The 22,039-nt window shown below is 36.7% G+C and overlaps 1 protein-coding gene across 1 annotated transcript; it reads right to left on the reverse strand.

The window, feature by feature from the left end:
• Window positions 1–1,134: 1,134 nt before the first annotated feature.
• On the reverse strand, window positions 1,135–3,179 carry LOC132294895 (L10-interacting MYB domain-containing protein-like). The gene is made up of 2 exons (XM_059792916.1): window positions 1,969–3,179; window positions 1,135–1,863 (listed from the first exon to the last, which is right to left on the reverse strand). Exons 1-2 carry the CDS (start codon window positions 2,296–2,298, stop codon window positions 1,723–1,725), a joined length of 471 nt encoding a protein of 156 aa, XP_059648899.1. The 5' UTR covers window positions 2,299–3,179; the 3' UTR covers window positions 1,135–1,722.
• Window positions 3,180–22,039: the final 18,860 nt, after the last annotated feature.

Raw genomic sequence — 22,039 nt, forward strand, 5'->3', positions numbered from 1 at the left:
AAGGAGATTAAAACCAAGATTTTAAGCCTATGTTAAGCTTTCCTTCAATGGTGGCTAAGGGTTTTTTGTGAGGAAAAAGCAAAGTTAGTGGAGGAATGTCTATTCCTCCACTAACTAAAGGTGGTTGGTCAAATAAACATACACATACACTATGTCTCTTACACACACAAATTGTAAGACTAAATTTGGAGCCTACACTTATCACTAATCCAAGCATCCATTCTAGGCTTAATCGTAAGTCTATACTTGTCAACCATCCAAGCCAACAAGTGCACCTATCCTAGGTCAACAAGTGGGTGAATCTTCACCCTCCACATGTCATCATCCAAGGCTCCCAAATCTGAACCACTTAGATGCCAACAAGTGGACCAATGAAAGTGTGACAAGTGTCACATTTTTTCAAAAATTGCAAAAAGGTCCTTTACCAAAATATCTTCTAAATTAAATTACAAAATGGTCCCTAGGACGAAAAATAATTACTTTATTTAATTACACTAAAACCACAAAAGTCAATAATGTTTTCTAAGAAACTATGGCCATGCTTGGATTGCATTTCATAGAACAGTTCTCAAGAACAGTTCTCGAGAACAATTTTCAGAGAACGGTTTTTAATTTTTTCAGATTTCAAGTCTGCTTGGTTAAGAGAATTTACAAAACAGTTTCTGAAAAACAAAAACTCATAAAACTACTTGGTTGTATGGGTTTTTGAAAATAGTTTTCTGAACTAAGAAAATAAATAAAAATATTATTGTAACTCATTTTTTTATTTCTTTAATTTATGATATTAACTATTAATGTAAATAAGTGTTGGAAGTAAATTCATTTTAGCTAGTATTCTTAACTTAATAACAGTTACACAAATACATATATCAAGTTTAATTACAATCCTCTTTCTGTATAACTCCAAAATGGAGGTTCAGTTTGGTGCTTGTATTTTGTTTCCCCTTCATGGGACTCCATGTACATTCTTCCTAAATTTAAATACAATAAAAGAGTTACATGAAACATTATAAATTAAACATAATAAAAGGTACACCAAAACAAAGTTTTCATAACATAAAACATAATAAATTGTCCCCCACATGAATATAACATATAGTCACATGTATAGGAAAAAAAAAAAAACCCAAGGCATAAGGAAATTGTTCAATAACACATAAAACCAAATATGTGTTTCAAGTCACATGCAACCAAAAACTAAACCCTGCATTCAGTAACCACCCAAGTCAGTCCAAGCTCTTCAACCAAGCAAACTTCAAGTCAGTCCAAGCTCTCCAACCAAGCAAACTTCCTGGAAATACTCATCTTAATAAACAATTCTCTGTAGTGCAATTCCTTGAACTTTTCAGTTTCCTTCAAATATGTGTCATCATCTATCTCATCAAGACCCTCAAGGCATTCAATACAATTACTTAGAGAGTATGCGTCTGGGATAGTTGCCTTTTGAGTATGTTTCAATTTCTTATATGTCTCCGCCTTAGCTAATGAAGCTTCAGTCCTTGCTTTGGAAGCTTCAGTCCTTACTTTGGAAGCTTCAACAATACAAGCAAGAGTATCACTAATGGAATCTCTTTTACTCACCTTTTTTGCACGACGATCAGAGGATGTGGATTTACGATGACGAGGGTTATTGTCTTCAACTAGAATATTATCTGAATCATCTTGACCTTCAGCAGTTGAACTAACATGGACACCTGTATTCATAAATTGATCCTCCTGCTCTCATTCTTTGTCTATATTAGGTGGATCTTGAGTGGATGCATAGTGAAGTTGCCCAGTAGCAGTCGACATATTAAAAAGAACTCCCAAAATTTTGTAATTTTCACAACCTTTTTTGCGAAAACACTTAGCATTGGGATGAGCCTGAAAATATATATATATATATATATATATAAAGATTGTTAGGAATAACCATGTTTAAAAATTAAACAAACTATTGTAAAATAATTAATTAAATACATATTTTACCCGCAAATATGTTTGCCAAGTTTCTTCATCAGCAGTCACAGTGTTTGTTTCCGCATCCCAACCAAACCCAGTTGTCTCATTTAGAAGAGTTGAAAACTCACAATGCTTTGTACGTAATCGATTAAATTTTGCCTTTAGTTGCTTCACATTATAAGCGTGATTAGTCTTGTTTTTGAACTCCTCCGCAATCTTTTTCCAACACTTGGAAGTAAATATCCCAGATGGCATGTTTCCCTTGTTAACCTCCTCAACCATTATATCAACAAAACATCTCTCTAATTGTGTAGACCACAGAGCTGACTCCTCAACATCAGCAATTTGAGATGCCATCCTTTATTTGTGCATTAAGCAAAGAATTACAAGCAATAAAATGAATTACAAGCAAAGAATTAGGCAGTGATATCAACTTAGAGAAATAAATAGATCAGGTTAACAGTGATATGAATTGTTGGTTTTGTTTGTTGAACAGGATTGTAAATGTCTCCAATCAATTGTACTAATAGGTCTACTGGTTTGTGGCTTCTAAAGTAGTCTCAAGTCTTAACCTTCATACAATTCCAACTTTAGTTGGTCTCTAAACAAAAATCTTCTAAGTAGCAATATGTCAGTTTTGTATCTTAGAATGGAAAAGCCCCTTGAGCCAGTATTCAATTATTGATGCATCTTCTCAATGACTGCCAAAGAACTTGGGTGTGATTGTGTAACCTTCTTTGTTTTTTAATCTTTTCTTTTCTTCCTTCTATAACCTTCAAATTTCAATCCTTCACATCTTTTAAGTTTTTCATTCTTTTGGTACTGAAAGTAAAGACACTACGTAAGTTTATATAGAACCCCTCATTGTTTTTCTTTCTTTTTTTTTTTTTTTTTTCCTATTCTTTCCCTTTGTTTTATCTTTCACCATCTATTTCTTTTCCTCCTACTTTATTAAACTCTTTTTAATCAAACTCTTTAATCCTTTACCATCTATTTCTTTGCCTTTTCCCTCTTACTTGATTAAATTCCTTTTAATCAAACTCTTTTATCTTTACCATCTCTTTTATCTTTCACAGGTTGTTCTACACCTATGTGGTACCAGTTTAAGGCTTTACCACTGTGATTTGGATCAGCAAATTCAATGTATAATAATACCAGTGTTGGCATGCATAAATTAGTTGATAGACTAATATAAAACATAAACATACAATAAAAACAATAATAAGAACAATAGTATAATGCACTAACCATAATAGACAATTAGCAGAAAATACAAGCAGTTGTGAAGTTCTTCAATAGGTGCATATAACTAAGAGGAATTTAAGCCAACATCTTATTTTTATAATCTATAGTCTAATGTTTAAATGTCGACCTTCTATATAAACACATATATTATATATACCAATTCGTTATTCCAAACAATAGCGGAACATACTAAACATATTTGGGAAGAACGAGATATGGGAATTCTGGGACTCAAATCTAGCTAAATTGTGCCTTTTTTTATGCTTGTGTTTGCCATATATATGCTAATCATACCACCTAAAAGAGAAGTAAAAATTATTTCACCTTTTTACAGGAAGTGAGAAAAAACAAAAACGAAAAGAGGATGAAAAAGAAAATCACAACAATCTTCTATGAACAAAATTAAAAATTAAATTAATGATGACAAACAGAAAAAAGAAGAAAATCAAATCCCTAAATTGAAAATCACAAATCCCTAAACTGAAAATCAAATCCACAACAAAACTCACCTGAAGGGCTTCTTGATCTACTGGTGGGGCGAGAAATAGATGTTGAGGAATGAAGATGAGCTTGGATCCTCAAGTCTAAAGAGTAGAGAGAGGGAGTTGAGAAAGAGTGAGCCGTCAAATCTATCAGAGAGGAGAGAGAGGTTAGCTGAAGGAATGAGTGTTTTAAATGAGCGTGAAATTACGTCATTTTTTTAAGTCTGGGGGCGTTCTCCGTGTTTTCTAAAAAATGAGGACTGAGTTTCAAAACTCTCAAAACACCTAAAAGGTGTTCTCTAAAAACTGATACTATCAGTTCCCAGTTTTTAAAAAACTATTCTATGAAAATAGGCTCCAAGCAGACCAAAAAACCAAGAACAATTTTTTTGTAACTCCCAAAACAGAAAACTGTTTTGGGAGTTATATTCCAAGCAGGGCCTATACATCCATACCCTTTATGAAAAAGTAAGCAACTAGCATATTTTTCTACAAAAGTAAAAATACACATATCACGAAAATTAAATATTATGAGCGCATGCAAAATCGGAACCAAATCCAAGCACAAAAAGTGAGGTTACGCGAAAGAAAACGAAACCGGAAAAAAAAATGTCAAAAAAAAAATTGTGAAAAAGACGCGGTCTGCACAAGGACGTTGTCAAACCAAAAGAAAGAATCTTGGAAACTATTCCTGAGTACTCGAAACAACATAAGGTGACAAAAACCCGAACTCGGAAAGGAAAAATCAACGGAAAAAAAAATATCCGTAAAATTTGAGAAAAAAGAAAGAAATGAAAATGACCGGGTCATTACAATGGTGGTGTTGGTAGCCTTTATTTCTACCGTTGATTGCTTATTTATTTCTTTGAATTTGGGTTGGTGTAGCTTCCCAGATAATGCAAACCCTAGCACCTAGATGGCTGTCGTCATTGTTAGTTCCTTGTGGTGGTGTTTGAGCTGTTTCTATATGTTTTTTTCTATTGTTATGGTGGTGGTGATGTCTGGTTGTGGAGGTGTTTTGGGTTGTTTCTAATTATTATTATTATTTTTTTTTTGGTGGTGGTGTCTAGTGTGGTGATTGTTGTAGAGATGTATGGGTATGGTGGTGGTTGTGGTGGTATTAGGGGAAGACACGCACATAAGAAGGACTATGAGGGTATTTTAGGCCATTTGGTATTTTTAAATTTTTTATATAAATGAATTAAATAATAAAGGGTGAAAATGACATTTCAACCGAGAGGGGGTGTCAATGTCCAAAAACTTGACTAGTTGTTGAAACCTTAGAGAGTGTTAGTGTAATTTACCCGTTTTTTTATGATAATGTTGGCGTCAGATATTTTAGACCGGTATTAACCGAAACTTCAGGGGGTGTTAGTGCAATTTACCCTTTTTTTTAATGACAATAGTGGTGTCAGATCTCTTATAGCATTTGATAATCTATCAGGCAAATGCAGTTATTCTTCCCACATAAATTGGACAATTATGGAAAGAATTTGCATGTGATAACTTATGACTTATGGGTTAACTATGCTTAATTAAGCTAAAAATTAAAATCTATTGAAAATTTTAAAAATCGAATCTCAAGTGTTCGGAGTTCATGTTGTACTTGTAATTATAAATTGAATTTTTTTTATTAATTTTAAATTATATTTATTTAAAATTTTTTTTTTTTAGATTTTAAGTATTCACGACCATCACTTAATTTTTTTTTTTCTCATGTTAAATAATATTCCTACTGCACACTTAAACGCTTAATCAATTTGAAATTTAGTGAAAAATTAAATTATTAGAAAACACCTTAAACTAAAAGGACGCGATATTCGAATTCTACTTTTCTATGTTTGCCCTTCACTTCTTTTTTTTTTTTTTTTCTTTTTTTTTTTTTTTAATATAAATGACAAAAAAGTCTCTAACTTAATTAATGTATCTTCTCTTATTTCGTTACACCATAACTACTCGTTGCACTATGAACTCTTTTTTTTTTGTCTTCTTTACTTACTCTTAAAATTATAGTTTAACATTTATTGATTAAAATTGTCCTCCTAGATTTTACCTGACATATTAAGTGTATAACTAATTGTAGATAAAATTATCCTTTCATCGTCATCTACTTCACCCTTTTTCTTACTGTTATTCTTATGTTTTGTTTAATATTATTCTTTCTATAAAAAAACTTTTCTTAAAGAACTCTGTTGTAATGAATGATTTTTTTTTTCTTTTTTGTTATCTTCAATTAATATTATATATTGTTAAACTTCGAGAAAAAAAAAATTATACCCCAAAGAAAAAAAAAAAAAAAAAAACAAAGGAAAAAATATTTGAAATGTGAGTTATATATATGGATGTAAGTTTTGACGAAGTTAAATTAAGAATTATGTTTCAACAGAAGTAAAGATAAAAAATAAGGATACAAAGACTTGATTAGAGTTTCAAAAGTAAATATCACATCAAAATGCAAACATAGTTGTATATGGTACATATCTTCTTCTTTTTTTCTCTCTCTATCTCTTTTTATTTTTTATTTTTCATATAATCTCTATTCTTGAAATTTTATTATCAAAACAGTTAGGATTTTTCTTATCAATAATAAAAAATTAAGATTTAAACTAGGGCTGCAATTCGGACGAGTTGGGCGGATTTGAGGTATAACTTGAACCCAACCCACCATATGAAATGCCAAACTCAAGCCCAACCCTAACCCTATCTTCAACCCTAACTACTCAACCCGAGCCTAACCCATCATTCTACTTTTAAATTTGGGCTTGTAACTCGGGCTAAAATTTCGTGTTAAAGCTCCAAGTTAATTCGAGTTACTCATATAACTAATCTTCACACCGAAAATTTAATATGATCTTGAATTAGTTTTAAATTAAATTACTATTAAACAAGAAAAAGTTCAAAAACTTTTTGTAGATTTTTAATAAATTACAAACAAATTCTTAAAAAATTAATTTTCCAAAATGTTAACATATAGTAAATTAAGATTTAACAAAGGAAGTTGAAAAGAAAAATGGTAATCGTAATTTAAATATTATATATAATGTATTTTAAAGTAAAAATATATATGAAAATAATATTATAATTCGGGTTCGGGTTGGCTCGAGTTGCTAGCACTTCAATCCAAGCCTAACCCTAATTTAATTCGGGTTGAAAATTTTCAACCCAAACCCAACCTTAATTGTAAAAATGATTGTTCAAACCCGTGAAAAATTAGGCTGAGCTCGGGTTTCCCAACCCAAGTTGTATTGCTAATTTAAATACATTCCAAATTAATTTTTCAAAATCACATTAAGGAAAAAATTCGAATTAATCTCAAAACACACAATACGAAAAGAAAAATAAAAGAAAAAATATAATCACTATTAACATCGATGGTGTTGAATGACTTACAAAGTTTTGATAGTTATTTTGTACTAATCTTCCATTGTTACGTACAATGATCAATATTAAACCTAAGGAAAGAGAGAATATAATTAATAAAAAGCAGAGAAAGAATTGACAAAGGATGCAAGTGAACCAAATCTTTGAATTGGGGAGAGAGAGTGAGACAAAAATATCTTTTTATAACTAAAAGGGTAATTGTGGTTTTTGAAAAAAATAATTATTTATTTATAAAATGAAGAATAAAAATGTCATGTCCTTTAAAATTTTAGTAAAATTATAGAAAAGTACAATAAAAATATCCTTCCCTAAACTAAAAAGTAAAAAAATTGTCAAAAAGAAGGAAACTGGATTCAATTCAATAACATTCTATAAATGGGATGTACCTCGGCTCAATCTATCATTATACATGGACATACCACAAGGATTAGGTTCATACTTCATACCCATTATGCCAAAAAGAAAAAAAAAAGAAAAAAAAGAAAAAAAAAGAAGAAGAGACATGTCTTGTATTTCATACTATGTGTGTGTGTGATTTGATCTCAATAGTTTATAATGCAGACACCTACACATTGCATATTTTTTTTATCTGTAGTTTGACATTGTAGTGTATCTTGAACACAGTGTCCGTTGAGAAACCCCGTATTTTGGTCAAAATTTTTAATCGTTTTCAGTTTTGTGTTTATACTAGAAATAGTGTCCACTTCTTGAAAATTCTTATGTCAGCTAAACAAATACATTGTTCACACACACATAAAAATTTGTGATCATATCATATTACGCAAAAATAATGAACTTCTAGTGGTGTTTAAATGATACGTGTCATAGAGTAAATTGTTGGGTTTATTTCCTTCTATATGGAAGAAAGTCCAAGTGAGTTTTATTAAAAACCCAAAGCCCAGCCTTTAGGGATAAGAACCCTAAGGAAGTCAGAAAAGATAAGAGAGAGAGAGCTAAGCCGCAAGTTTCAGAAGAAAGAGAAGGAAAAACGCAGTTTTTTTTCCATTCTGTCCAGATTTCATCAAACGTTCGATCCTGCTCCGTCCGTGGTCCGATCAAGCTGATATTTGGAGGAGAGGTTCAAGACTCAATGAGTTAAAATATAAACGGTGGGAATCGGATTTTGAGCTCAAGAACAGTGATTCGTACCTGTGAACAGTAACTGGATTTTGGTATTTTCTCTCCAATCCTCTTTGGTTTTTGCCAAGATTGTTGCTATCTTGATGAGATGTTTTGTAACCTCTAATTGCAATTAGAGAAGACTTTGTGTACCCATTATTTGGTTGATGGTGGAGATTTTAACTGGACTAGGACCCGTGGTTTTTCTTCCTCACACTGGAGAAGTTTTCCACGTAAAAAATTGCATGTGTTCTTGTGGCTTTGTGTGATTGATTGTTTCTTTATTATTTTCAGCACGTATAAAAGTATAGATATACTATATTTGCTTGCATATAGGGAGAAGAATTATTCCGCTGTGTTTGTTTATTGTCATCTCTCCCAACAAAGTGGTATTAGAGCGCCAAGTTGAAAGATTGTCAGGTTGGCAGTTTGAGTTATGGAAGCAAATACGAGTAGAATGATTAATCTCAATGGTTCAAATTATCACATATGGAAAGGAAAAATGGAGGATCTTCTTTATGTAAAAGATTATTACCTACCGATGTTTAGTGCTGAAAAACTAGAAAAAAAAGTCTGATGTGGAATAGACTTTGTTACATCGACAAGTGTGTGGGTATATCAGGCAGTGGGTACATGATAATGTTTTGAACCATATTAGTGGAGAGACAAATGCACGTTCTCTATGGAGTAAGCTTGAATAGCTATATGCTAGAAAGACTGGAAATAATAAATTGTTTCTGATTAAGCAGATGATGGCTTTGAGATACCAAGACGGGACTCCTTTATCTGATCAACTGAATACATTCCAAGGAATTATTAATCAGCTGGCTGGAATGGGTATTAAGTTTAATGATGAGATACAAGGGTTATGGTTGCTTGGTTCATTACCGGACTCGTGGGAGACGCTCAGAACTTTATTGTCTAATTCTGCTCCAGAAGGTGTAATCACAATGGATATGGCCAAGAGTTGTTTGCTAAATGAAGAGATGAGACGAAAAACACAGGGATCCTCTTCACAGTCAGAGATCTTGATTACAGAAAATAGGGGGAGAAGTAAGAACAGAGGTCCGAAGAACAGAGATAATAACAGAAGCAAGTTCAACAAGTTTGCAAATGTAGAGTGTTATCATTGCAAGAAAAAGGGACACATCAAAAAATATTGCAGGCAATTGAAGAAAGAAAACAAGAATGAGAAAGGGAAGGGAACAAAGAATGGAGATAACAAAGATGGTGATGACAGAGTTGTTACCACCACTCCTGGAGACTTTCTTATTGTTTATGATGATGAGACGATAAATGTTGCATATAATGAGACCAGTTGGGTGATTGACAGTGGTGCCTCCATTCATGCTACATTTCGGAAGGATTTCTTTACATCTTATAAATCTAGTGATTTTGGAACAGTAAAGATGGGCACGATGGCTTAGTTAAAGCCATTTGAATTGGGGATGTGTATCTGAAGACGAATAATGGCACAAAGTTAGTTCTCAGAGATGTGAAGCATGTTCCTGACATTCGTTTGAATTTGATTTCTGCAGGTAAACTTGATGATGAAAGGTATTACAGCACTTTCAGTGATGGTCAATGTAAGCTCACTAGGGGTGCTATGGTTGTGGCTCGAGGCATAAAGCACTCTGCACTGTACGTTTTGCAAGCAAAGATCTCCAACGACATTGTTAATGCGATAGACGATAATGATACAACAGAGTTGTGGTACAAGAGACCAGTTCACATGAGTGAGAAAGGATTAGCTCTACTAGGGAAGAAAAGTCTACTATGTGGACTGAAAAGTAGACTTCTGAAAATGTATACTCATTGTTTGTCAGGGAAGCAGAGCAGAGTCACCTTCAAGAATTCCCCTCATTCGAGAAAGTTAGAGATACTGGATTTGGTACATTCAGATGTGTCTTACCCTATGAAGACGAGAACACTTAGTGACTCCAGATATTTTGTGACCTTCATAGATGACCATTTAAGGAAGTTGTGGGTATATAGCTTGAATTCAAAAGACCAAGTATTGGCAGTATTCAAACAATTCCAAGCCTTAGTTGAGAGACAGACTGGGACGAAACTGAGATACATTCGTACTGATAATGGCGGAGAGTATTCTGGTCCTTTTGATGAGTATTGTAGACAGAAGGGTATCCGGCATCAAAAGACAACTCCAAAAACTCCTCAGTTGAATGACGTAGCAGAAAGGATAAATAGGACACTGGTTGAGAGAGTGAGATGTTTGCTTTCACAAGCCTAGTTGCTAAAATCCTTTTGGGGGGAGGCATTAAGCACAGTTGTTCATGTATTGAATCTTACACCCTCTGTTCCTCTACAGTTTGATGTGCCAGACCGAGTTTAGACAGGTAAGGATGTTTACTATAATCATCTACGTGTGTTTGGGTGCAAAGCATTTGTACATATTCCAAAAGATGAAAGGTCCAAACTTGATGTGAAAACGCGATAGTGTATATTCCTTGGCTATAGCTAAGATGAGTTTGGGTACAAGCTTTATGATCCAGCTGAGAAGAAAATTGTGAGAAACAGAGATGTCGTGTTTGTAGAAGATCAGACGATTCAGAATATTGAGAAAGCAGGGAAATCTATGTCTCAGCAAGGTGATATCTTGACTGATGTAGATCCACCTCCTCTGAAGAATCTGCCATCTCAGGTTGAGAATGATGTTCAAGATGACCACCAGTGTACAGGTGATGTGGATGTTCCCCTACAAGTTCAAGGAGATGTTGAGACTGATGAGCAGTTGACAGCGCTAGAGATTCCACCAGAGATTCCATCCAGGATGCCTCCCAGAGACCGACGTCTTTCCACTTGGTATTCAGCAGAGCAGTATGTGTTATTGACTGAAGGGGGAGAGCCCCAGTGTTTTGCAGAAGCCATAGAAGATGAACACAAGACAGAGTAGGTTGAGGCCATGCAAGATGAGATGCAGTCATTGCAGGATAACCACACCTTTGAGTTAGTAAAGCTACCTAAAGGAAAAAGACCTTTGGAAAACAAGTGGATTTACAGGAAGAAGCCAAATGGGTTTTGTTCACAGCCACGGTACAAAGCTAGATTGGTTGTCAAAGGGTTCAGTCAGAGAAAATGTATTGACTTTGATGAGATCTTCTCTCCAGTCGTAAAGATGTCATCGATCCGTATAGCACTCGGGCTAGCAGCTAGTCTTAAGTTAGAAGTTGAGCAGATAGATGTGAAAACTATCTTCCTTCATGGTGATTTGGAGGAAGAGATTTATATGAAGCAGCAAGAGGGTTTCAAAGTAAAAGGGAAAGAGGATTATGTGTGCAAGCTGAAGAAAAGCCTATATGGTTTGAAACAAGCACCGAGACAGTGGTATAAGAAGTTTGAGTCTGTTATGGGGGAGCAAGGCTACAAGAAGACAACTTCTGATCACTGTGTATTTATTAAAAAATTCTCTGATGATGATTTTATTATTCTACTGCTTTATGTGGATGACATGTTGATTGTTGGTAAGAATGCTTCAAGGATTGACCAGTTGAAGAAGCAATTGAGTAAGTCATTTGCTATGAAGGATTTGGGGCCAGCAAAGAAAATTCTTGGCATAAGAATCAGTCGTGATAGGAGTGCCAAGAAGTTATATTTGTCACAGGAGGAGTACATTGAAAAAGTGCTTCAGAGGTTCAATATGGACAACACTAAAGTGGTTAGCTCTCCTCTTGCTACCCACTTCAGACTGAGTACAAAGCAATATCCTTTTACAGATAAGAAAAAGGAAGACATGAAAAGAGTTCCTTACACCTTAGCAGTAGGAAGTTTGATGTATGCAATGATTTGCACAAGACTAGATATAGCCCATGCAGTTAGTGTAGTTAGCCGATTCTTGTCAAATCCGGGAAGAGAACATTGGAATGCAGTGTAGTGGATCATGAGGTATCTTCGAGGCACTTCCAGTTTGAGACTTGGTTTGGGAAACGGATAACCATTGTTAGTTAGCTACGCAGATGCAGATATGACAGGGGATGTGGCTACTCGTAAGTCTACTTCGGGTTATTTGATCACTTTTGCAGGTGGGGATGTAGGTTGGCAATCGAGACTTCAGAAGTGTATTGCTCTTTCTACTACAGAGGCAGAGTTTATTGCAGCAACGGAAGCGACTAAAGAGTTGCTATGGGCAAAGAAGTTCTTAAAAGAACTTAGTTTCAAGCAGCAGAGGTATGTGTTGTTTTGTGATAGCCAGAGTGCTATTCATCTTGCTAAGAATTCCAGTTTTCATGCAAGATCTAAGCACATTGATGTACGATACCATTGAATCAGAGATGCGTTGAACAATTAGTTACTTGAACTTTAGAAGATTCACACTAATGATAATGGCTCTGATATGTTGACAAAGACATTACCAAGAGAGAGGCTTGAAGTTTGTTGTTTGATCGCGGGGATGGCGATTCCCTCCACATAGTCGGAAAGGGGGAGATTTGTTGGGTTTATTTCCTTCTATATGGAGGAAAGCCCAAGTGGGTTTTATTAAAAGCCCAAAGCCCAGCCTTTAGAGATAAGAACCCTAAGGAAGTCAGAAAAGATAAGAGAGAGAGAGGTTAGCCGCAAGTTTCAGAAGAAAGAGAAGGAAAAACGCAGTTTTTTTACATTCTGCCCAGATTTCATCAAACGTCCAATCCTGCTTCGTCCGTGGTCTGATCGAGCTAAAATTTGGAGGAAAGGTTCACGACTTAATGAGTTAAAAACTGAACGGTAGAGATCAGATTTTAAGCTTGGGAACAGTGATTCGTACCTTTGAACAATAACCGGGTTTTGGTATTTTCTCTCCAATTCTTTTTGGTTTTTACCAAGATTGTTGCTATCTTGATGAGATGTTTTGTGACCTCTAATTGCGATTGAAGAAGACTTTGTGTACCCATTATTTGGTTGATAGTGGAGATTTTAATTGGACTAGGTCCCGTGGTTTTTCTTCCTCACACTGGAGAAGTTTTCCACGTAAAAAATTGCTTGTGTTCTTATGGCTTTGTGTGATTGATTGTTTCTCTATTATTTTCAGCATATATAAAAGTATAAATATACTATATTTGCTTGCATATAGGGAGAAGAATTATTCCGTTTTGTCTATTTATTGTCATCTCTTCCAACAAAGTGGTATCAGAGCGCCAGGTTGGCAGTTTGAGTTATGGAAGCAAATACGAGTAGAATGATTAATCTCAATGGTTCAAATTATCACATATGGAAAGGAAAAATGGAGGATCCTCTTTATGTGAAAGATTATTACCTACCGGTGTTTAGTGCTGAAAAACCAAAAAAAAAGTCTGATGTGGAATGGACTTTGTTACATCGACAGGTGTATGGGTATATCAGGCAGTGGGTATATGATAATGTTTTGAACCATATTAGTGGAGAGACAAATGCACGTTCTCTATAGAGTAAGCTTGAACAGCTATATGCTAGAAAGACTGGAAATAATAAAGTGTTTCTGATTAAGCAGATGATGGCTTTGAGATACCAGGACGGGACTCCTTTATCTGATTACCTGAATACATTCCAAGGAATTATTAATCAGCTGGCTGGAATGGGTATTAATTTTGATGATGAGATACAAGGGTTGTGGTTGCTTGGTTCATTACCGGACTCGTGGGAGACGCTCAGAACTTCATTGTCTAACTCTGCTCCAAAAGGTGTAATCACAATGGATATGGCCAAGAGTTGTTTGCTAAATGAAGAGATGAGAAGAAAAACACAGGGATTCTCTTCACAGTCAGAGATCTTGATTACAGAAAAGAGGGGGAGAAGTAAGAGCAGAGGTCCGAAGAACAGAGATAATAACAGAAGCAAGTCCAACAAGTTTGCAAATGTTGAGTGTTATCATTGCGAGAAAAAGGGACACATCAAAAAATATTAGAAGCAATTGAAGAAAGAAAACAAGAATGAGAAAGGGAAAGGAACAAAGAATGGAGATGACAAAGATGGTGGTGACAGAGTTGCTACCACCACTTTTGCGGACTTTCTCATTATTTATGATGATGAGACGATAAATGTTGCATACAATGAGACCAGTTGGGTGATTGACAGTGGTGCCTCCATTCATGCTACATTTCGGAAGGATTTCTTTACATCTTATAAATCTGGTGATTTTGGAACAGTAAAGATGGGCAACGACGGCTTGGTTAAAGCCATTGGAATTAGGGATGGGTATCTGAAGACGAATAAAGGCGCGAAGTTAGTTCTCAGAGATGTGAAGCATGTTCCTGACATTCGTTTGAATTTGATTTCTGCAGGTAAACTTAATAATGAAAGGTATTGCAGCACTTTTAGTGATGGTCAGTGTAAGCTCACTAGGGGTGCTATGGTTGTGGCTCGAGGCATAAAGCACTCTGCACTGTACGTTCTGCAAGCAAAGATCTCCAACGACATTGTTAATGCGATGGAGGATAATAATACAATAGTGTTGTGGCACAAGAGACTGGCTCGCATGAGTGAGAAAAGATTAGCTCTACTAGGGAAGAAAAGTCTGCTATGTGGACTGAAAAGTACACTTCTGAAAAGGTGTACTCATTGTTTGTCAGGGAAGCAGAGAAGAGTCACCTTCAAGAATTCCCCTCATTCGAGAAAGTCAGAGATACTGGATTTGGTACATTCAGATGTGTGTGGCCCTATGAAGACGAGAACACTTGGTGGCTCTAGATACTTTGTGACCTTCATAGATGACCATTTAAGGAAGTTGTGGGTATATAACTTGAATTCAAAAGACCAAGTATTGGCAGTATTCAAGCAATTCCAAGCCTTAGTTGAGAGACAGACTGGGAAGAAACTGAGATGCAATCGTGCTGGTAAAGGCGGAGAGTATTCTGGTCCTTTTGATGAGTATTGTAGACAGCAGGGTATTCGGCATCAAAAGACAACTCCAAAAAATCCTCAATTGAATGGCGTAGCAGAAAGAGTGAGATGTTTGCTTTCACAAGCCTAGTTGCTAAAATCATTTTGGGGGGAGGCATTGAGCACAGTTGTTCATGTATGTGTTCCTTTACAGTTTGATGTGCCAGACCGAGTTTGGACAGGTAAGGATATTTCCTATAATCATCTACGTGTTTTTGGGTGCAAAGCATTTGTGCATATTCCAAAAGATGAAAGGTCCAAACTTAATGTGAAAACGCGATAGTGTATATTCCTTGGCTATGGCCAAGATGAGTTTGGGTGCAAGCTTTATGATCCAGTTGAGAAGAAAATTGTGAGAAACAGAGATGTTGTGTTTGTAGAAGATCAGACGATTCAGAATATTGAGAAAGCAGGGAAATCTATGTCTCAGCAAGGTGATATCTTGACTGATGTAGATCCAGCTCCACTGAAGAATCTGCCATCTCAGGTTGAGAATGATGTTTAAGATGACCACCAGTGTACAGGTGATGTGGATGTTCCCCTACAGGTTCAGGGAGATGTTGAGACTGATGAGCAGTTGACAGCGCTAGAGATGTCACCAGAGATTCTATCCAGGATGCCTCCCAGAGACCAATGTCCTTCCACTTGGTATTCAGAAGAGCAGTATGTGTTATTGACTGATGGGGGAGAGCTCTAGTGTTTTACAGAAGCCATAAAAGATGAACACAAGGCAGGGTGGGTTGAGGCCATGCAAGATGAGATGCAGTTATTGCAGGATAACCACACCTTTGAGTTTATAAAGCTACTTAAAGGAAAAAGACCTTTGGAAAACAAGTTGATTTACAGGAAGAAGCCAATGGGTTCTGTTCACAGCCACGACACAAAGCTAATTGGTTGTCAAAGGGTTCAGTCAGAGAAAAGGTATTGACTTTGATGAGATCTTCTCTCTAGTCGTAAAGATGTCATCGATCCGTATAGCACTCGGCCTAGCAGCTAGTCTTGACTTGGAAGTTGAGCAGATAGATGTGAAAACTGTCTTCCTTCATGGTGATTTGGAGGAAGAAATTTATATGAAGCAGCCAAAGGGTATCAAAGTAAAAGGGAAAGAGGATTATGTGTGCAAGCGGAAGAAAAGCCTATATGGTTTGAAACAAGCACCGAGACAGTGGTATAAGAAGTTTGAGTCTGTTATGGGGGAGCAAGGTTACAAGAAGACAACTTCTGATCACTGTGTATTTGTTAAAAAATTCTCTGATGATGATTTTATTATTCTACTGCTTTATGTGGATGACATGTTGATTGTTGGTGGGAATGCTTCAAGGATTGACCAGTTGAAGAAGCAATTGAGTAAGTTATTTGCTATGAAGGATTTGGGGCCAGCAAAGAAAATTCTTGGCATAAGAATCAGTTGTGATATGAGTGCCAAGAAGTTATATTTGTCATAAGTGGAGTACTTTGAAAAAGTGCTTCAGAGGTTCAATATGGACAGCACTAAAGTGCTTATCTCTCCTCTTGCTACCCACTTTAGACTGGGTATAAAGCAATGTCCTTCTACAGATAAGGAAAAGGAAGACATGAAAAGAGTTCCTTACGCCTCAGTAGTATGAAGTTTGATATATGCAATGATTTGCACATGACCAGATATATCCCATGCAGTTAGTGTAGTTAGCCGATTCTTGTCAAATCCGGGAAGAGAACATTGGAATGCAGTGTAGTGGATCATGAGGTATCTTCGAGGCACTTCCAGTTTGAGACTTGGTTTGGGAAATGGACAACCATTGTTAGTTGGCTACGCAGATGCAGATATGGCAGGGGATGTGGATACTCGTAAGTCTACTTCGGGTTATTTAATCACTTTTGCAGGTGGGACTGTAGGTTGGCAATCGAGACTTCAGAAGTGTATTGCTCTTTCTACCACAGAGGCAGAGTTTATTGCAGCAATGGAAGCGACTAAAGAGTTACTATGGGCAAAGAAGTTCTTAAGAGAACTTGGTTTGAAGCAGCAGAGGTATGTTCTATTTTGTTATAGCCAGAGTGCTATTCATCTTGCTAAGAATTCCAGTTTTCATGCAAGATCTAAGCACATTGATGTACGATACCATTGAATCAGAAATGCGTTGAACAATTAGTTACTTGAACTTCAGAAGGTTCACACTAATGATAATGGCTCTGATATGTTGACAAAGACATTACCAAGAGAGAGGCTTGAAGTTTGTTATTTGATCGCTGGGATGGCGATTTCCTCCACATAGTCGGAAAGGGGGAGATTTGTTGGGTTTATTTCCTTCTATATGGAGGAAAGCCCAAGTGGGTTTTATTAAAAGCCCAAAGCCCAGCCTTTAGGGATAAGAACCCTAAAGAAGTCAGAAAAGATAAAGAGAGAGAGGTTAGCTGCAAGTTTCAGAAGAAAGAGAAGGAAAAATGCAGTTTTTTTACATTCTGCCCAGATTTCATCAAACGTCCGATCCTGCTTCGTCCGTTGTCTGATCGAGCTAGAATTTGGAGGAGAGGTTCACGACTGAATGAGTTAAAATCTGAACGGCGGAGATCGGATTTTGAGCTCAGGAACAGTGATTCGTACCTTTGAATAATAACCGGGTTTTGGTATTTTCTCTCCAATTCTCCTTGGTTTTTGCCAAGATTGTTGCTATCTTGATGAGATGTTTTATAGCCTCTAATTGCGATTGGAGAAGACTTTGTGTACCCAATATTTGGTTGATAGTGGAGATTTTAACTGGATTAGGTCCCGTGGTTTTTCTTCCTCACACTGGGGAAGTTTTTCACGTAAAAAATTGCTTGTGTTCTTATGGCTTTGTGTGATTGATTGTTTCTCCATTATTTTCAGCATATATAAAAGTATAGATATATTATATTTGCTTGCATATAGGGAGAAGAATTATTCCGCTGTGTTTATTTATTGTCATCTCTCCCAACAAAGTGGTATCAGAGCGCCAGGTTGACAGATTGCCAGGTTGGCAGTTTGAGTTATGGAAGCAAATACGCGTAGAATGATTAATCTCAATGGTTCAAATTATCACATATGGAAAGGAAAAATGGAGGATCCTCTTTATGTGAAAGATTATTACCAACCGGTGTTTAGTGCAGAAAAACCAGAAAAAAAAAGTCTGATGTGGAAAGGACTTTGTTACATCGACAGGTGTGTGGGTATATTAGGCAGTGGGTAGATGATAATATTTTGAACCATATTATTGGAGAGACAAATGCACGTTCTCTATAGAGTAAGCTTGAACAGCCATATGCTAGAAAGACTGAAAATAATAAATTATTTCTGATTAAGCAGATGATGGCTTTGAGATACCAGGACGGGACTCCTTTATCTGATCACCTGAATACATTCCAAGGAATTATTAATCAGCTGGCTGGAATGGGTATTAAGTTTGATGATGAGATACAAGGGTTATGGTTGCTTGGTTCATTACCGGACTCGTGGGAGACGCTCAGAACTTCATTGTCTAACTCAGCTCCAGAAGGTGTAATCATAATGGATATGGCCAAGAGTTGTTTGCTAAATGAAGAGATGAGAAGAAAAACACAGGGATCCACTTCACAGTCAGAGATCTTGATTACAGAAAAGAGGGGGAGAAGTAAGAGCAGAGGTCCAAAGAACAGAGATAATAACAGAAGCAAGTCCAACAAGTTTGCAAATGTTGAGTGTTATCATTGTGAGAAAAAGGGACACATCAAAAAATATTGCAGGCAATTGAAGAAAGAAAATAAGAATGAGAAAGGGAAAGGAACAAAGAATGGAGATGACAAAGATGGTGATGACAGAGTTGCTACCACCACTCCTACAAATTTTCTCATTGTTTATAATGATGAGACGATAAATGTTGCATACAATGAGACCAGTTGGGTGATTGACAGTGGTGCCTCCATTCATGTTACATTTCGGAAGGATTTCTTTACATTTTATAAATCTGGTGATTTTGAAATAGTAAAGATGGGCAACGATAGCTTGGTTAAAGCCATTGAAATTGGGGATGTGTATCTGAAGATGAATAATGGCACAAAGTTAGTTCTCAGAGATGTGAAACATGTTCCTGACATTCATTTGAATTTGATTTCTGCAGGTAAACTTGATGATGAAGGGTATTGCAGCACTTTCAATGATGGTCAGTGTAAACTTACTAGGGGTGCTATGGTTGTGGCTCGAGGCATAAAGCACTCTGCACTGTACGTTCTGCAAGCAAAGATCTCTAATGACATTGTTAATGCGATGGAGGATAATGATACAACAGAGTTGTGGCACAAGAGACTGGCTCACATGAGTGAGAAAGGATTAGCTCTACTAGGGAAGAAAAGTCTACTATGTGGACTGAAAAGTACACTTCTGAAAATGTGTACTCATTGTTTGTCAGGGAAGCAGAGCAGAGTCACCTTCAAGAATTCTCCTCATTCGAGAAAGTCAAAGATACTAGATTTGGTACATTCAGATGTGTGTAGCCCTATGAAGACGAGAACACTTGGTGGCTCTAGCTACTTTGTGACCTTCATAGATGCCATTCAAGGAAGTTGTGGGTATATAACTTGAATTCAAAAGACCAAGTGTTGGCAGTATTCAAGCAATTCCAAGCCTTAGTTGAGAGACAGACTGGGAAGAAACTGAGATGCATTCGTACTGATAACGATGGAGAGTATTCTGGGCCTTTTGATGAGTATTGTAGACAGTAGGGTATCCGGCATCAAAAGACAACTCCAAAAACTCTTCAATTGAATGGCGTCGCAAAAAGGATAAATAGGACACTGGTTGAGAGAGTGAGATGTTTGCTTTCACAAACCCAGTTGCCAAATCCTTTTGGGGGGAGGCATTAAGCACAGTTGTTCATGTATTGAATCTTACACCCTGTGTTTCTCTACAGTTTGATGTGCCAGACCGAGTTTGGACAGGTAAGGATGTTTCCTATAATCATCTACGTGTTTTTGGGTGTAAAACATTTGTACATATTCCAAAAGATGAAAGGTCCAAACTTGATGTGAAAACGCGACAGTGTATATTCCTTGGCTATGGCCAAGATGAATTTGGGTACAAGCTTTATGATCCAGTTGAGAAGAAAATTGTGAGAAGCAGAGATATCGTGTTTGTAGAAGATTAGACGATTCAGGATATTGAGAAAGTAGGGAAATCTATGTCTCAGCAAGGTGATATCTTGACTGATGTAGATCCAGCTCCTCTGAAGAATCTGTCATCTCAGGTTGAGAATGATGTTCAAGATGACCACCAGTGCACAGGTGATGTGGATGTTCCCCTATAGGTTCAGGGAGATGTTGAGACTAATGAGCAGTTGACAGCGCCAGAGATTCCATCTGAGAAGCCTCCCAGAGACCGACGTCCTTCCACTTGGTATTCAGCAGAGCAGTATGTGTTATTGACTAACGGGGGAGAGCCCTAGTGTTTTGCAGAAGCCATAGAAAATGAACACAAGACAAAGTGGATTTAGGCCATGCAAGATGAGATGAAGTCATTGCATGATAATTACACCTTTAAGTTAGTAAAGCTACCTAAAAGAAAAAGAGCTTTGGAAAACAAGTGGATTTACAGGAAGAAGCCAAATGGGTTCTCTTCACAACCACGGTACAAAGCTAGATTGGTTGTCTAAGGGTTCGGTCAGAGAAAAGGTATTGACTTTGATGAGATCTTCTCTCCGGTCGTAAAGATGTCATCGATCCATATAGCACTCGGCTTAGCAACTAGTCTTGACTTGGAAGTTGAGTAGATGGATGTGAAAACTGCCTTCCTTCATGGTGATTTGGAGGAAGAGATTTATTTGAAGCAGCCAGAGAGTTTCAAAGTAAAAGGGAAAGAGGATTATGTGTGTAAGCTGAAGAAAAGCCTATATGGTTTGAAACAAACACCGAGACAGTGGTATAAGAAGTTTGAGTTTGTTATGAGGGAGCAAGGCTACAAGAAGACAACTTCTGATCACTGTGTATTTGTTAAAAAATTCTCTGATGATGATTTTATTATTTTACTGCTTTATGTGGATGACATGTTGATTGTTAGTAGGAATGCTTTAAGGATTGACCAGTTGAAAAAGCAATTGAGAAAGTCATTTGCTATGAAGAATTTGGGTCCAGCAAAGAAAATTCTTGGCATAAGAATCAGTCGTGATATGAGTGCCAAGAAGTTATATTTGTCATAATTGGGGTACTTTGAAAAAGTGCTTCAGAGGTTCAATATGGACAGCACTAAAGTGCTTAGCTCTCCTCTTGCTACCCACTTCAGACTGAGTACAAAGCAATATCCTTCTACAGATAAGGAAAAGGAAGACATGAAAAGAGTTCCTTACGCCTCAGCAGTATGAAGTTTGATGTATGCAATAATTTGCACAAGACCAGATATATCCCATGCAGTTGGTGTTGTTAGCCGATTCTTGTCAAATCCGGGAAGAGAACATTGGAATGCTGTGAAGTGGATCATGAGGTATCTTCGAGGCACTTCCAGTTTGAGACTTGGTTTGGGAAACGAACAACCATTGTTAGTTGGCTACACAGATGTAGATATGGCAGGGGATGTGGATACTCGTAAGTCTACTTCAGGTTATTTGATCACTTTTGCAGGTGGGGCTGTAGGTTGGCAATCGAGACTTCAGAAGTGTATTGCTCTTTCTACCACAGAGGCAGAGTTTATTATAGCAACGGAAGCGACTAAAGAGTTGCTATGGGTAAAGTAGTTCTTGATAGAACTTGGTTTCAAGCAGCAGAGGTATGTGTTGTTTTGTGATAGCCAGAGTGCTATTCATCTTGCTAAGAATTCCAGTTTTCATGCAAGAGCTAAGCACATTGATGTACGATACCATTGGATCAGAGATGCGTTGAACAATAAGTTACTTGAACTTAAGAAGGTTCACACTGATGATAATGGCTCTGATATGTTGACAAAGACATTACCAAGAGAGAAGCTTAAAGTTTGTTGTTTGATCACCGGGATGGTGATTCCCTCCACATAGTCGGAAAGGGGGAGATTTGTTGGATTTATTTCCTTCTATATGGAGGAAAGCCCA

Source organism: Cornus florida, unplaced genomic scaffold, assembly GCF_030987335.1.
Source record: "Cornus florida cultivar Cherokee Brave unplaced genomic scaffold, ASM3098733v1 CherokeeBrave_3.0.0_Hap2_Chr01, whole genome shotgun sequence".
In the NCBI taxonomy this organism is placed as follows: Eukaryota; Viridiplantae; Streptophyta; class Magnoliopsida; order Cornales; family Cornaceae; genus Cornus; species Cornus florida.